The sequence below is a fragment of the Seriola dumerili genome, unplaced genomic scaffold (genome assembly GCF_002260705.1).
Source record: "Seriola dumerili isolate Sdu_G_001 unplaced genomic scaffold, Sdu_1.0 BDQW01000230.1, whole genome shotgun sequence".
In the NCBI taxonomy this organism is placed as follows: domain Eukaryota; kingdom Metazoa; phylum Chordata; class Actinopteri; order Carangiformes; family Carangidae; genus Seriola; species Seriola dumerili.
Genome location: NW_019174485.1, coordinates 877 through 17,944, shown reverse-complemented (window position 1 = coordinate 17,944; position 17,068 = coordinate 877). Strand labels below are relative to the sequence as shown.

General features: G+C 39.2%; 1 protein-coding gene across 2 annotated transcripts; it reads right to left on the bottom strand.

Annotated features, from left to right (window-relative positions):
* Positions 1-4,311: 4,311 nt before the first annotated feature.
* On the bottom strand, positions 4,312-11,908 carry LOC111229427 (prostaglandin D2 receptor 2-like). 2 transcript variants are annotated; one of them, XM_022755758.1, is made up of 4 exons: positions 11,757-11,908; positions 8,852-9,890; positions 6,589-6,620; positions 4,312-4,687 (listed from the first exon to the last, which is right to left on the bottom strand). In XM_022755758.1, exons 2-4 carry the CDS (start codon positions 9,881-9,883, stop codon positions 4,675-4,677), a joined length of 1,077 nt encoding a protein of 358 aa, XP_022611479.1. In that variant the 5' UTR covers positions 9,884-9,890; positions 11,757-11,908; the 3' UTR covers positions 4,312-4,674. The 2 variants fall into 2 exon arrangements, with proteins under 2 accessions (XP_022611479.1, XP_022611477.1); XM_022755756.1 differs by lacking the exon at positions 4,312-4,687 and having other exon boundaries at positions 5,339-9,890.
* Between the last annotated feature and the right edge of the window lie 5,160 nt (positions 11,909-17,068).

The window sequence follows — 17,068 nt, the reverse complement described above, 5'->3', positions numbered from 1 at the left end:
GAAGATCAAAGCAAAAGTTTTTCAGGGGAGTCAGGGAGAGAGAGAGAGAGAGAGAGAGGATGATATGGTGCAAAGGGCCACAGGTTGAACACGAACCCTGTCCTCTGCAGTTAGGATTATGCCTTCATGGAACCCCCCACCGTCCATCCCTCAGTATCCAATACACATATTAACAGGAAATAACAATAAAAAATATAAAATACTACAACAATAAAAAAAGGTAAATATACATAGATACACATATTAAAAAAATAAAACAATGAAAAAAACTATGTACAGTGTTGACAAAACTCCTGCTGAGCAGGATGTGCAAAAGATCACAGTATAGACAATATCTGTTCTGTGCAGGGATAATAGTCCAAGGTGTTCCTGTAATGTGGTTGTTGATGATTGATGAGGCGAGACGCAGAAGAAAAGGCAGGTGCTGGTCCATCACTGGGGATGACTGGACTGGAATTCTGGTCCTGATACAGAGTAGATGCTACACTGACTCACACAGCATCTAGTGTGTCTAGTTGGTATTACAACACGGCCCGGGTCGGGCTAGTTGGTTACTATGCTCATTTCAGTAGATATCTCTGAAATTAATAATATCATTTTTCCAATTATCCATCATCCACCACTTGTGTTCCCGTGTGTGTCCCCAGAGAAACGTAAGTTTATGTTTACTTAGCGGAAATTGTCACTGCAAGCCGTTGTGACGTGATTATTGTTTACATATGAGTAATATTAATATGCTGCATGTACCGATGCTGTAGGCACGGTGTTATCTGACCATGTGTCTCCAGACGATCTATTATTATTGTTTGTAATGCGCATTTAGTGACGCTGATGCTACATATGGTTTGAGTTAGTATTTATGTTAATTGAAGAGTCTGAGATATTACACCACAGTGACTGAGATGTCTAGGTTCATAGTAGTTGTTAGCTTGTGTAATAGATAATTGTGAGCTATTACAGCCTATTACAGTATCCAGCCTGTAAATATTCAGCTCCACAACAATCATTTCATCTGGCATACATTTGAAATGACCTACTGACACAAACCTCTCTAATTTCAATATGTCTTGTAATTTGTTCCATTTGTATGGTGCAAAAAATAAAACAAACAAAAACAAAGCAAAACTACAAGCTGATTTACCAAGCTCAGTATTTATCTGAGAAGTCAAGGGATGACAAGTTGTTTCGAGTCTTTAAAGAGAAGTAAAGGTTGAAGGGCAACTTGCCAAACAATGCCTTATAAATGAAATTGTTTTCATCATTGAGAGAAGATCAGCTATAGTCCACAGTGTTGAAACCATGTGTGGCCGGGCTGTGGCAAGGCCCAGATTTAACTGAAAAATTCGGGTACTACTGACCCTCTTTAATACCTCAGTAAAACAGTTAATCCACAGATACCTTACTGATACAGGTGACAAAAGATGGACTGAGACAAAGATTTCCCCCACGATTACAAATTTATTTATTTAAAAGATCAATACATAAAAATAACAGCAATTTATTAAAGTTAAGAGAAAAGAAAAACAACAATAGAAAACATAAGTGCCTCAAGTTCCAATTTGTCTCAAATATAAATGAATAAGAGGAACACAAAAAAAAGAGAAAAGGAGCCGTAGGATTAGCAGCTGTGGCCGCAGACAGGGAAGGGAGAAAATTTAAACTGGGGTAGAGCACCTCACCACACTCCGGTGCCCTACACACTCACACAGCAAATCAACAAAGGGGATGCAAATAAATAGTGAAGGACGTGCAAAATTTACCAAACACACTAATATGGGGGGGTGACGAAGCACAGGTGAGGAACTCTACCACCAAATCCTCCACCGTCGGGCCGGCCACGCTCGCTGCCGCACCTACAGCACTGTATAGAAACAAACAAAAGAAACAGGTATTAGAACTTGAGACAGGTACACATTCTTGGGGGAAATAACCAAACCAATACCAGGGACAACAGTGTGCAAACAATGAAACAACTAAACAGACCAAAACACAATAACTAAACCAACAAAACAAACAGAGCAAAGACAGCACACCACAGGCTCAACAGGCAGCAGCATCAAGGTGAATATATAGCCTTCCCCAAACAATTAAAAGCAGGAAGTGGACGTGACTAAACCCCATGGTGACCTGGAAGGGATCTCCCACTACCTGTTACACATGCATATACACAGTGTCACCATAATCTATAGGATGACATTGTTGACTGAACAACTTTCTAAAGAGAAGCATGACTGGATCCTGTAAAGTGCCACCAGTATAATTCTCACTCACTTTCTACTTACTGAGCCGCTTAAAGTCTTTTGTGAAAAAGCTCTGTTGCTCAAACGAACAAAACAATGACAATCTGCAGTTTGGCAACACAAATATTTTCCACTTGCACTGCTCACCTTCAATATAACTGTCATTATAAGGCACTTAGCTGCATCCTCTCACAGTTTGTTCCCTATTCTGCACTTTCTTGACATTAGCTTTTTCAACTCTTTATAATGATGGGCTTACCTGTAGGTTAGTTTAGGTTATACTTGCACAACACGACAAAACAAACATTTGGCAAAGCTCATTTACACAATGGGTAAGAATGTAGAATGTTGTTTGTTTGTTGTTGTTTGTTTGTTGTTGTTGTTGTTGTTGTTGTTGTTGTTGTTGTTGTTGTTGTTTACCAAGTACAGTAAATTGTTTTTATAGTTTTTTTAGGTTTGAATGCTCTGTTTGGTATTAGAACTTGGATTCAATGTGTTTACTTTTAATATGATTTTTTTGGGGCATTTCACATTTGTACATTATGACAGTCACAGTGTACAGCTAGACAGGAAACATGGGGAGAGAGAGTAGGGTATGAATGAGAGTCAGATATGAAACAAAGGTCCTCAGCTGGAATATGTGCGTTAACCATTCGGCCCCAGGGAACCCCAGGACTCCATGTGCTTATAATGCTGTATCTTTTGGTTTGAAGTGTCAAAACAGCTTTAGGTTGAGAGCAATTGGGGCAAAGTCATTCCACAATCAATATCAGTTCAACTGCAATCATAATTATAGTTTCAATGTCAGTCAAGTTATATGGATTTAGCTAGAGAAATTATTTTATCCGGTCAATTCCTCACATCTTTTGAGATACAAGCAGCGCAGTTGCTGTTAAATGCTCATTAAACACCAGGAAACAAAAAAGTGTGATTGATGAAAAACGGTCAGGAATCTTTGCTACACCAAGATCTTTCAACTATGTAACATTTGAAAGAAGAAATGATATATTCTTCCTCTTCAAATGAAAGATTGAATTAATTTTTTTTATATATTTGTATATATATATATATATATATATATATATACTGTATATATACATATATATTTGGCACTTTAGCCTTTGTGTGACAAGAAGAAAGTACAGACAGTACAAGTAAAAATGTAGGGAAATGGAAGTAAAGTAAAGATCACCTCGAACCTAACGTACACAAATTCCTGAGTAATTGCTAAAGAGTAAATCAGAAACAGTTGCACTGTTGCCCATAAAGTTGGAATAATTTCGTTTTCAGACACAATCCTCTGTTTATTCCTATTTAAATGCATCAGTAATCACTTTGGAGAGAGATTGACTACTAAAGTTTTGAGAAGATATACACTTTATCTGTCAAGAATAAATCACATTGTCACAATCATTTCATGGAAAGAGGTAAAAAATATTTTATTCCAACTTTATGAGCAACAGTGTATCTCTGAAGAAACCATGTTAGTATTATTTGCTCCGATAAAGAGAGGCTATTTCCTCAGGTTAGTACACCCTGGGGATTTGTTCTGCTCCAGATTCACCTGGTCTGGTATGGCCAGTAAGCGTGTGGTGGCTAACTAAAAAGCGAATGTTAGCACACCTTAGACATTACTGAGTCAGTTCAGTTGACTTAATGACTCCTGTCTACTCTGGTTTTACTATTACATCGTAATTGACACTTGTAGTTACATGACTGCTACCCAGCAAACATTACATAGTCTTGTTTTACTGGTATCTACAAATATCTGTGTACAAACAGGGCCATAACCAGGACCTAAAATGTACTAATGCAAAGAGACCACAGGTATACAACATAAAGAAGGAGACATGACCACAAAAAAAACGGGTAACTTGTGGAATTTATTAAACTAAAAAATACTCCCAAATTACATAAGATATTCCTTTATTAGTCCCACATTGGGGAAATTTGCAGTGTCACAGCAGCAAAGTGACAGTATAAGAAAGAAAACAAAGACAGCAAAATGTCAGTAACAAATACTTAAATATAAATAAATAATAGATAATAATATAATGTGTACAATTCAATATTTACAAAAAAAAAGCAGCAAATGAAGTATATTGCATGGATGGTGTGTGTTACTTATTGCACATTGTTGCACATGGAGAGTCTGTCAGTTCCTGGTGTGTGTGATCTACTGAGTGCAGTGTTTGTTGTACAGGAAGGAAAGACCTGCGGTATTTCCTTCACACATAGCGGGTGTAGCAGCCTGTTGCTGATGGAGCTGCTCAGTGCTGTCAGAGTGTACTGCATGGGGTGGGAGACGTTTTCCAACAGGGGTGAGAGCTTTGCCACCATTCTCCTGTCGCCTACTACCTCCGCAGTTCTCAGTGATCACTCCCCTCCTCCTCATGGTCGACCCATTCCAGTTCCATTCCAGTCTGTTCTCTGGTCATCTCTGCTCACTGAAAGATTAACTTTATAGTTTATAGAGATAGATCTAACACTAGTAAACACACTTACATATTTTTGTCTCAGTGTCCATTAGTGTTTCCACCAGTTGGACATGTCCTTTAAGCTTCAGTCCTCACTGTCCACACTGACATTCTGTAGATAAAGTTGTCAGAAATCATTTCTCAATGAAGATAAAATCTCCCCCTGATTCTTGGGAAGATCACGAATAAATATGTGCAATTATATTTCTGTCTAAGCGTTGTGAAAGTCTCCTACAGTTCAACATGTGCAACAAGAGAGGACATTTCCTAACTACACTCCCACTTCCTTTAAAACCATCAGTCACAGCAGCAACAAATTCATGTGACTGAATGTGCTGTAAGAGCATAGCAATCCTCCCAGCACTATCAAATATACAGTGGTACAGAGGAAATCTTGTCCTCGGAGGCTTTATAAGAAAAGAAGGAATGAACTAGTTGAAGGAGTGTCAGCTCCTGAAACCATCCTCGACCACTTGTATAATCTGAGAGAAAACAACATCTTTTCTATCAGAATTTCTTCACCACCTGAAGCCAAAACAACTGCTGGTCCCATCTAGGAACCCTAGGGTGAGTACAATACTGACATTTACAGAAACAAGTTGATTTATTATTTTCTCCACCTTTAAGTGATCTTGTATCATTTAATATGTAGACCGTTATTTCTTCACACGTTTACATCCATTTCACAAAATTGTGTGATGTTAATTCTTACTAACTTTATATGAAAAACCACAGCATCAACTTGTTTGTTTAAGATTTATATTCTGGGATCTATTAAACTCTTATTCACATGTATACACCAAGGAAACAGTGACATTTACTGGCAAGAGATCAAACTAACACAATAATACATGGTCTAAACTTTATTAGACCCTGTTTGTCTACTTAAGAAAAAGTGCCAATATCTTTAAAATACTCCATTACAAGTAAAAGTTCTGCATATTAAAATAAAATATCTGCTACAGAAAGAGTACAGTATCAGAAAAATGTACTTAAAATACCAAAAGTAGAAGTACTGTCTCTGCAGTAAGACTGATGTTATTATACAAGAGACAAGCGAAGAGAATCAAGGTCAAGTAGAGCACAGCGTCCCTTGGGCCTTGCAATGTGTGTCTTTGAGCCTACCGGGGTTGTGAGATTTTTGAACTTGTACTTTTGCCCTTTTTGTTGCTTTTAGTGCCAAATTTCCTGATTTACATTCACCTGTTCTGTCTTAGGCATTTTAAATATTTAGGGCAAAGGGCAAATGTTGAGGCAGTATTACATGAGGAATTTTGTAGGAATGTGGCAAAAGGTGCATGGCACATGTCATATTAGATTATTAATACTGACACATAAATGTGTAAGCAGAATGTTACTGCCGTAGTGGCTCGAGGTGCAGCTAGTGTTAACTCATTTTATATACAGTAATGCAGAGGTGGGAGTAAGTCACACATGTGCAAGTCACAAGCAGATCCCAAGTTACTGTGGTCAGAATCAAGCAAGTCGAGTCCCTGCTGTAAGTCAAACACAAAACTGTTGCAGCTGCTTAAACCTTATAAAGCCCTTCTTGTTACTTTTACCATAAATCTCTATGTGGAACTTGAATTGTGCTCTCTTCTCTCTCCTCCTCCAATCCAAATTTTAGTAATTCTTGGACTTAGCCCCTCCCCATAATAGCTGCCTTGTGTGTTTTGGTCTACAGCGTCCTAGTAGGTTGCCAGGTTTGTGGGCTTTGCACCAGAAATCACCCAATCATGTTTCTAAAACAAAAGGTAAGTTCTCAATATGTAGAAAAATGCAAATATATCATGAAAAAAATGTCAAGCCCATTCAAGTCAACCATCTCAAGTCTAAGTTAACTCTTAAGTCATGTGATGTAAATTCCCCACCTCAGCAGTTGCTTGGTCCAGATGTTCTCAACCTAGGGAGTTGGCACAACAAAATTTTGGATACTTTAATCTCTTGGAGCCAAATATTTAGAAGAAACCATCAGAAACATTGGAACTGACAATTCATAGTCATCTGAAAGATGAGAAGGGGACCCACCCAACACACTTCTTTAGTTAAGGAGCCACAAGCCAAAAAGATTGGAAACAACTAGTTTAAATTAAACTGTGAGAGATGTATTTTTTTAGTTTTTAAATGTAAAATCCTTGTTGTCAAAGTAGCAAATAAGTGCAGCTGTGAAATAAATGTAGTGGAGTAAAAAGTAAGAGATATTTCTATGAAATATAAACATATGGAAAGATGTACTGAGTCACTCTCTACCTCTCAAACAGAATTCAACTTTTTTTGTTTATTACAACTGCATATTCTTCTTTGGTGTGTGTGTATGCACCAGTGTATATTATAGTACATGATGGTCAAAAGAAAATCATTGACATGCGATCTACATTAATTCTCTAGCTAACATCTGTCAGTTATAAGTACTGTAGCAGTGCATTAAACCCCTTTAAAGCTTACATTCTTCCCTTATTTCTTATCTGTACTCTTATCTGTACCAACGGTTTTTCACATTTGACGCCTCTTCCTCTATCACTATTGTTTTCAACATCTTATGTTGTCAATATTCTCGCTGTTCTCATGCTGGTGGATTATCTTTTATCTCATGTGTTGCTGTCTTTTCTGCAGTAATTTTAATTCTATTTAAGTCTTTACTCACATTTGTTGGCCTTGTCTCAAATGCTTGTCAACTGGATCTTCCAACCCCTGCCTTAGTGAAAACTATTTGGGTGGGGAGGGAGGCTGAATTTTATCTTTCACTTTTCTAAAAAAAAAAGTTCTTAATGTTTTCTTTACATCTTCTCCTTGACAGAAACAAAGCGAGGGAAAGATAATGTGCTGGAACTGAATGATTGAGAGGAAAAGTGGAACTTTATATGTCAGTGTGATCTGTTAGATTTAATCCTGTGCTGTCTTTATATTCTGGATCTTCACTCTCTAATATTCTCTCTAAATTACAACTACCTCTATGGTAATCCCATGTTTCTGTGGCCTACATTACACCTCAACCTGTGTGTGTGTGTGTGTCTGTGAGTCCAATTGCGTGGGATGAAACCAGACAATTGCGGTGATGGCGATGAGACAGTCAATCAAAATGGATATCAGATATGATCAAATCCAATCACTCAGAAAGGTGGTCAGACATACAGCAGTTCAGATTTAAAGTGCTCCTGGATTACAGGAACTGAAAAGCACAATCCTACCTTGTAATTTCACCTCTGTTTATGCAATCAGTGCTATACTGCTCTCTGGTGGCCAGTAGGGCACAAACACTCAATCTTCAGCAGTGGTTCTTAATGTTTCTAGCTTGTGATCCCTTAACAAAAGCGCTGTGTACTTGTGTCCCCTTGTCACAATTTGCATAGGATTTTCCTTTCTCATGTTTTATTTGAATACATTTCATTTAAATACGGGCTCAAAGAAGTAACATTATACAGGATTTCACATGAAAAAAGGATAGATCAGAAAAATCTGTAGGTTTTCGAGATATCAAATCAAATCTGTCAACCTCATGGTTGCCAGGTTTAAGTCTGGACCAAAGTGGTGGATAAACTGACTGACGTTTCTATCCTTACAGCCATACTACTGGAAAGGATGGAAATATTGTATCAAAGCATACTAGTAACTCCTGTCCCAAACACTTTGTGGTGGCCACAGCTATAATACGATAGGTCCGAGGCCTTCTATTGAGTTGAGCTACATGTACACAAAGACATATCTGACATGTTTGAAAATAAGCATTCTGCTTACTCAAACATAAAGCTAGAAATCCAGTACAACCTCATCTATGCTCCATCTCATTTTTTCATTCATGTCCTTATTCTCCATGTGAGGGTCTTCAAGGAATTCAGAAGCCAAAGGCAATGGGAAGGGCTGTTGGATGTCAGGTGATTTACTGGGTGACAATGAACCCTTTCGTGACCCTGGTGTTGCTGGGCTCACATCTCGACTGCTTTTCCTTCTAATATGAGCTCGTATACTTTTCCCTGGGACCATCAGCAACCCTCCTTCCTCTTCTACCAGTGTGGCAAACACTGCTCCCAGACTCTGCCGTATCTTTTCACAGAAGTGTGGGCAGCTGAAGGCATACAGAATGGGGTTCAACACTGGATTCAAGAATGCAATGGTTGTAGCTAGGGGCAAACCCACCTCCACTAAACTGAGGTTATTCCTCCGGTATTGGGCCGTCAATTCAATCATGCAGAAGATGTGATAGGGAGCCCAGCACAGTGCAAACGCCGCAATCACAAATGTTACCATTTTGATGAAGCTCTGGGACAGCTGGCCCTGATTGATCTGATTCGAGGTGGTGTGGGACAAGGTAGTAGGTGTCAAGGTTGAAGATGGACTGGAAGTCAGAGGCTTATTAGTTTTGGTGGTTTTCTGGGTATTTGTAGTTCCTGATCCTCCGTTTTTGTTTGAGACAATCAGTGCATCAGTTAGTCTCATGGTGCTCTGCTTCCTCCTCTTGCTCCTTTTCCTCAGGATGAGACCTATTTGGATGTAGCTCCCAGCAATCACAGCCAGGGGAAAGAGGAAAGCTAGCAGCAACTTGGAGATTGCTGTTGCCGCATGCCTTACTTTGCAATCTCTCTCCAGAGTGGCTTGAGAGGATAAAATCAAGGCAAAATTATGATAGCACAAATTCCGCCCATCATGTTTCTTAATAACTGAACGGAATAAGGTGTAAGGCAAGGTATTAATTGCTGCCCATAGCCAACCCAATGCACACACCTTCCATGCTCCTGCCACTGACCGATGATTCTGGCACCACACTGGCTTGACCACCAAAAGTAAGCGGTCCAGTGAAATGGCTGCCAGCAGGAAAGCTGACACAAACATGTTCAAGAAGAAAATGGAAGCCTGTGTTTTGCAAAGTGGGTTGCCAAGCTCCCAGCTATGGCTGTAGTAAAGGTATGAGGTAAAAAGGGGGAGTGTCAGGGTGGCTAGGAAGTCAGACATGGCGAGGTTGAGCACCCAGACAGAGGCTACTGTGCGTTGCCGCAGGCGGAAGCCAACCACCCAGAGGATCAGGGCGTTCTCCAAAATCCCCAGGCAGGAGAACAGACCATGGATGCAAACCACCACCGAATTGGCCTCTTTGTTGTTGTTGTTGTTGCTGTGGTTCTGCATGTCCTGTAGCAGGGGGCAGAGGAGCTCCCCCCTGGTCATGTTTGACATTGGTGCTCTGAAAAAAAGAGGAAGAAAACATTGACAACAAACTAATGGATAACTGATCAGACTGGCACTGGTGCTCACAGGCCTCTGCTTGGTTGAAAGCTAATTGCTATGTATGTGACCTCCTGCAGTAGCTGGTGTTTTTGATGCATGCTCATGGTTGTCTACAGAGGAAAGAAATTACAAAAACAATATCTTACACGAATGCTGCTGATGGTGGTGATGGTGATATGACCAGTAGTCGCCTGTAGACAGCTGATAAATCACCACTTCCTTTCTTCATATACTTTGGGTAAATGAAATAAGCACCATACTCTTCTCGTTTGATAGTCTTAATTGATCATTTACAAATCTACGTACTTTGCTGTCAAGGAGACAGTAAAGAAAACCTTGTTAAAGTCAATTACACTACTAATTGTAAGGATCAAAACAACATGACTGACATGATTACAGATGATGACTCCTGTTGAACAGCATTATTCTTGGCAGCAGGGACTTTCAACTGTACAGCCATAACCTGGTATAATCAATGTCACCAAGAAAATAATAAGTCAGGAATGACCTAATAAGGCTACTTGTCGTTAGCATTAGCTTCATTGAAGTGGCTAGCTGGTAAGCCACCAGAATCATGAAGACTGACTTGATGGGCTGCATGCTTGGTAGGGAGTGTATGTCGCAATTTTTTTTTTTTGCTGCTGCAAGACCTGTTGAATGAGAACGAGAATATTCTGTACTCTGCTGGGATAATTATGCTCAACACATCTTAGTTCACCCAACAAGAGGAAGCAGAGAACCAGTTCCTATTTGCTGTATACTGATACCAATGTTAGGGAGTTTAACACGTGATATAATAGTATAAAAACAGGTTATATTTCAGTTTATTTCAGTTGTGGTTATATGGGTTGTGCTTCAGAGTTAAATGTGGAACATCTAGTTATCACTAAATACAGTAGAATAAAGATTTGACTCCTCAAAATGAATGTTGCATTGTGTTGTTATACACTGCATGGTCACTCACACTGACTGCCTAGATAAGGTAAACACAGCACAGTGTCGGCTCATAAATACAGATGTGAGTATATATAGTATCCATGACACAATGCTGACAGGACCGCTTCCCCCTCAAGTGTTAATTGCATATATTGTAGTTAATCCCCATATATTTTTACTTAAAAAATGTTGCATTGTGAATGTATTGGTGTGACAGCTGCCTTTAAAGTTAAACACTGAGAACTTGAATAATCACATTATGAGAAACAGATGGTTTTGGGAAACAGTGACCATAGAGTTCAGAGGAATACAGCTGCTGCTCCAAACACAGCGCTGTTGAATCTGCATTTTAAATTGATACTTCCTTTTTAGGGTTAAGTTCATGAACATAGACTTGAGGCTCAGTGAACTTAATGTAGGAATTCATATTAAAATGTCAGTTGGCTCTTTATCTCAAACTGTGTTCAACTCAGTTTTAGCTGCTCTGCTGTTTGGGTGGTTTTGACATTTAGATGCAGTTGCTAGTTTATTATTGGTATAGCATGATAGGAGCTGATAAGAGGCAATATCTCTATCAGAAGCCATTCTTTCTACATTAAAAACCAAAGAGGGACTAACCCTGCCAGCACTTTTTGAAAGTATCTAATGTATGACTGTATGACTGGGTCCAATATCACCGTGTTTGAATAAGAAAACTGAATTGTCATTTAAATATAATAGAAAAAACACACTTGTGTGAGTATTAGTGAAGCATGGAAATTTAGGCCTGCAACAACAAAATATTCATAACATGAGATAACAAGCACTGATGTTCAGAAATAGTTACAGATGTGATCACAACCACATTCAGTCATCAGGATGCTTTAAACTGAATTAATTCACTCACCTAGATGTAAGGTTGCACTCAGTGAGGAGAAGGAAACGTTTTAATCTTTCATGAATTCCTGTTCTCGTTCTGTCCTCTTTGTTTTATTGTTACAGACACTCATCCCTCCAGTTCTGCCACTCTCTACAGCTGTTATGGAGACACTCACTGAATCCCTGCTACAACCACACCCCACACAGACACATTCGTACTGACATACCGCCTTTTGCTCCACCCTGTGGGCTGATAAGAATTCTGATGAGTGATACTCAGACTCAGACAGGTATAGACTAGAGGCAGAGGAAAGTGTCCCATGAAAAAGAGAGAAGAACAGCCAAAAAGAAAAAAAAGAAATAAGATATGTGTGACATGCCTTTATCTACTCTACATCATCCTGCCAAGGCCGGACTTGTATGAACTAGTTCCTATGACACTTCAGGCTGTGCTGTAATTCCCATGATGACACACCGCATCAACAAAGCGCAGTCTACGTATATCCAGACATATTTCCACACAGACATCCTCTGTGTCATTACCCAAACACTCCTGGACAACACCAGCAAATGTTATTTACTTGGTAATTCACTGTAGCTATTAGAAAAAAGTGTGAAGAGAAAACGTTTTCCTTCATGGTTACAAACGTCTCTGCCACCATCTGCTGGTGAACACTACTCAATATGAAACAATTATACAAATACTCTTATATTGAATCAACACATTCATTGGTTTTCAGTTAAGCGACCTGATGTCTGTCATTTTAGCAGGGGTGGACAAAGTATACAGCTGTATTACTTGAGTCAAAGTATAGATACATCTGGTCAAATATTACTCCAACACAAGTGAAAGTTGCTCAGTCAAATTTTTACTTGAGTAAAATTTCTGGAGTACTTGATTTTAAAAATACTTCAGTATTCAAAAGTAAAAAAAAGTCAAACTTTTTTTTCTTCTTGTTAACACATTGTTGTATTGAACATATAGAATAAAAAACTCATAGACTACAAGCAGTTTATCTGGAAATAAACAAACATTTAATACCTTGACATGTTTTCTAAAGTTGGACAGTTTGGTCGTGTTAAATATAGCATACATTTCAGACAAAAGGAATCTTTATTTGATTAAAAAAAACTTGGACTTGAAGCATCTTCTGCCTCATCTTTATCTAACGAAGCCATCGTTAGGCCACTGCCAAGTTCAAACTGAGCTGTTGAAACATGTGGCAGCACAACAGGACTGACAGCGCAGGAGTTGACTGTGATTGCTTCTTCTCCTGTGATCGACACTGAGAGAATACTGACTGCGTAAAAAAACACTGTCACTGAAAAAATGCAGAAATGAAGAAAAAATCAGGAGATTGGCATTGAAAAATACATCATAATGCAAAAACATCAAAATAAAATACAATAATAAGATTGTAAGCTTGTAATTTTTTTCAATGTCTGATTTATTTTTCAGTGGAATTGTTTTCAGTGCCAATACACGTTTTTTACAAACCAGGTGTTCAATGCCAATGTTTCCTTTTTCTGTTCAGATTTTGTTTTCAATGCCAAATTTTATTTTCGATGTTAACATTTTACTGTCACTGTTTTAACCCCATGAAAAACAAACTGTCACAGGATTTAAACTCTGTTTCTTGTCTGTTTTCTTGTATACAACATTTGGTAAGTCAGAACATGGGTCAATTGAACCAAATTCATTACCAGTCTTTTTCAAGTATTTGTCAGTTAACCAACCTGATAACTGATAATGAGTCCTTTTTCCCCCTGTAGATTAATCATGACTTCAGTGTTGGGAATGGCACTGCTGGGCTTGGCCCTGATGGCAGGGCCCACCGTGGCCTTTGTCCCTAACGGGGGTAGGGTGTCCACTCATGTCAGCATTACTCGAACAGCCCTATTGGATAAAGTGAAAGAGACATGTCGGGCAGTGGTTGAGGCAGCAGGTCATGAGTTCAATCCCACGGTAGGTTGGAAACTAATAAATGTACAAGACAGCACAAACCTAGTCTCACAACATACAGAAACATGCACACTTAGAAATACACACTCATTCACCCACATTTTAATTCATTGTGTGTTTCGATTCATCCTGAGTGTCAGCTCAGACACATAAATACACATAAAGGTTCACTCCGTGGTTTGTTCATGCCACATTTTGAAAGGAATACTTCTACATTTAAGAAATTTTGCTTATTGCCTTTCTTGGCTTTGATAAAAACACAGAAGTGTCACCCAGAGAGATGCCCCCTTTTTGAGATCTTCACTGTCCTAAATGAGACTCTTTTTCCAGGGTGGCAGAGCTCTCAGGGTCTCTTTCCATGCTGAGAGCATCAGGTCTGGATGATGCAGTGGGCCTGATCCCAAAGGTTAATAGTCTCCTTTAAGTGTCAGTTGTACTGGAGCTAAACCTATATGGGGTTAACCTTCCCTATCTTGCCTGACCCTGAGGTTGGCACTTTCCTCTTCTACCCCCTTTCTAGATACACCAGGGAGTGGCCTCACTGATGGGGACAGCCTGATAGTTAGTCACCCTATCATAAATTAAGTCTAACAGTTCCTTGCATACAGTTCCTTTTCCTAAGGGAACCTCAAAGAAGAACCTATTTTAGACCATAATCCGAGTTAACCTCAAACCATCATGTGGAAGAGGCTTACCTTGAAGAGGTGCAGAGGACCAAGCTAGGTTGGTGTGTGATGTCTTCTCTCAGCAAAGTTTACGCCTTTATTTAAGGACAAAAAGCAGTCTCTGTGTGGTACAGAGTTACTAAAACCTAATCTAAAAAATGAAGAAAACAAAAAGGCACAGAGTCGTCAGGAAAGTGAAAAAGAACAACGCTTTAGATTTTCCTGCCTTACGGTAATTTGAGGAACTAATTCATCCTGTTGTTCATAAACATGTACTTACATGGACAAAAGTAATGGTTGCTGTTATGAGGAAGAAATATGGTGTGGACAGGCTACAGGCACTACTATAAGGAAAAGCACAATCTGCACAAATCACCGTGGTAAGAGTTTGCTACTGAGACTTATGGACAGTTCCTTCTTGCTCTTACAGCAGGAGTCCCTGAGCAAAATACACTTCCTCTTTGAATTTCAATTTTAAGTTACAGGAGGCCTAATATTCAAAGTATAACATGACAATGTAGAAAATAAAACGTAAAACTATAAGTAATGTAGAATGTAAAATAGTCTAAGTAATAAGAAATTCATGTAATGAATAATGAGAAGTAATACTGACAAATATGACTGGAAACATAAAAAGTTATCAGTGGATAGAGCCAGGATAGCTGGTGGTGGCTGGTATTTAGCACACGGACATATAAGAGCAGTATCAATCTTCTCTTCTGAGGGAAAGCAGCAGAGGATCTTTTGTACAGCCAGGCAAGTGATAGGTTCATAGGCTAATTTTTTAAAAACCAACATTCCAAATTGGCTCCATTGTTAGGATAATATTAGTCTCTTCTGTCTTCAGGTTCTCTCCTGAAGGAGGTTGTTCAGGCGTTGTCTTGGACCCACGCAAAAGAAAGTGTCAGAGTGCCAAGTTTCAACTCTGCGCTCTTGCAGAAATTACAACCAGAATGGACTGAGATAGCACCGTGACTTTTCGAGGTGGGAAGAAAGATTGAAATCCAGTTATTAAAAAGCTAGTATCTATGGACAGTGGTTTCACACACGATTAAGGGAGTCCCATGGTATGATCTACGCTAGATTAAGTCATCATCATTACACTATATCAGACTGTAAGCATCGAGCACTCCATTCCTAGAAAATGTTTCAGTGTATCCACACCACACTTCAACCTCAAGAGCTATGTGGGTAACTAGGGTACGTGGCCCTAACTACCGGAGATCCTAGCGTGCCATTAAGCTAGACATTCGCTACGAGGAGGAATGTTTCACATGCGGTCAGAGAAACCTGGCAGATTCTTCCATTACACTACAGGTGAGAGTGCAACTACGGCATTAGAGAAGTTAGCTAATTGAAAAATTAGAAAAGAAAGTGACATAACCATCCAGCACAGACTGGAAGACAAAACTCATGGATGAAGCTAAAGAGGCAAATAAGTAGAAAATAGAAAACAAAAACAGAAGAAAGAGATTTAAATGTTCACTTGTACTGTGTGTACATCCAATTCACGTGCCCATAACTCATGACTATGTATGTGTCCTGTACTGAGAAGTGTGTCCTCGTGTCGTGTTTCCACATCTGTCGTCTGTCAGGAGCTTACCTCACAGTCCCCAATATCAGTGAATGCTGGTCGGTAGCTGCGTGACACAGGAACTGCCATACATCAACCTCATTCGCCACCAGAATAGCATGGACGACAACCTGGCAGGTGTGTGCGTATGACCATTCGACGTCAAGTCGTCAAAGTGTATCTGTTATACTCCCTATTCGGCTAGAGACTATGCTTCACTTAATATTTCTGATGGCGCTTGAGTATAATGTCATCAATGTAGATAATATCATTATTGTAGTTTGCGTAAAACATCTGGCTATATGTATAGACCAAAGAGCAGAGTGTTGTTTTGTACTTTATGCCATGGCCATGGAGGACGTGCTCCATTCTGACTGGCTTGGTGGGTGTGTATTATTGTTCAAACCACCTGCTAATTAGTTAATACCAATTTAAACTCACAATTACTAGTGGAACTACTACGCTGTTACTTGATTTTTTCTAATCGATTTAGTCAAAGATGTATTTCAAGGTCTAACATTACACATATTCACTGTTGACAAGAGACTTGATACGTGAAATAATCCTCTCCAAATCAATGTTATGTAAAAACTAAACAGCTACTACACACATGCAGATTTTTGTGGATTAGTTTTAAGACTTACTCCAACACACTGTAATAACAGCATGGTCTGAGTTCAACTATTAGTTTAGCTTTACTGCTGAAGTGAAACTGCCAACTCAGGAGATGCATGGACATGCACCTCCAATCAAATCCAGATATTGTTATAGGCATGACCCCCGTCACTTGTCACCCAAACGTCTTGATTCATGAGATATCAACCACTGCACCTGAGGGAGATGTGCAGTGTGAAATGTCCACTAGATTATTATCCCTCCCTAGAGTCTATCTCTTTAGTTACCGATGACTTTAGAAACGAAGCTCACATCAGGCTAATGGGAATCTACTCTTTCCGCCAAGCCTAAATGACAGTGCAGATTATTATCTCCAAACCACATCCAGATTACATAACCCCATATTAATTCATTCATTAAGGAAACACGAAGGCAACAGTTACCATGACAGCATGTGCAGATGCAGCCCTCAAAAATTCCATCACAGTTAAATTACAAACAGTTTTAACTGACCTCAAAGACAT

Coding starts and splice junctions, on each gene's coding strand:
- LOC111229427 (XM_022755756.1), bottom strand. CDS start 9,883: ATGTCAAACATGACCAGGGGGGAGCTCCTCTGCCCCCTGCTACAGGAC.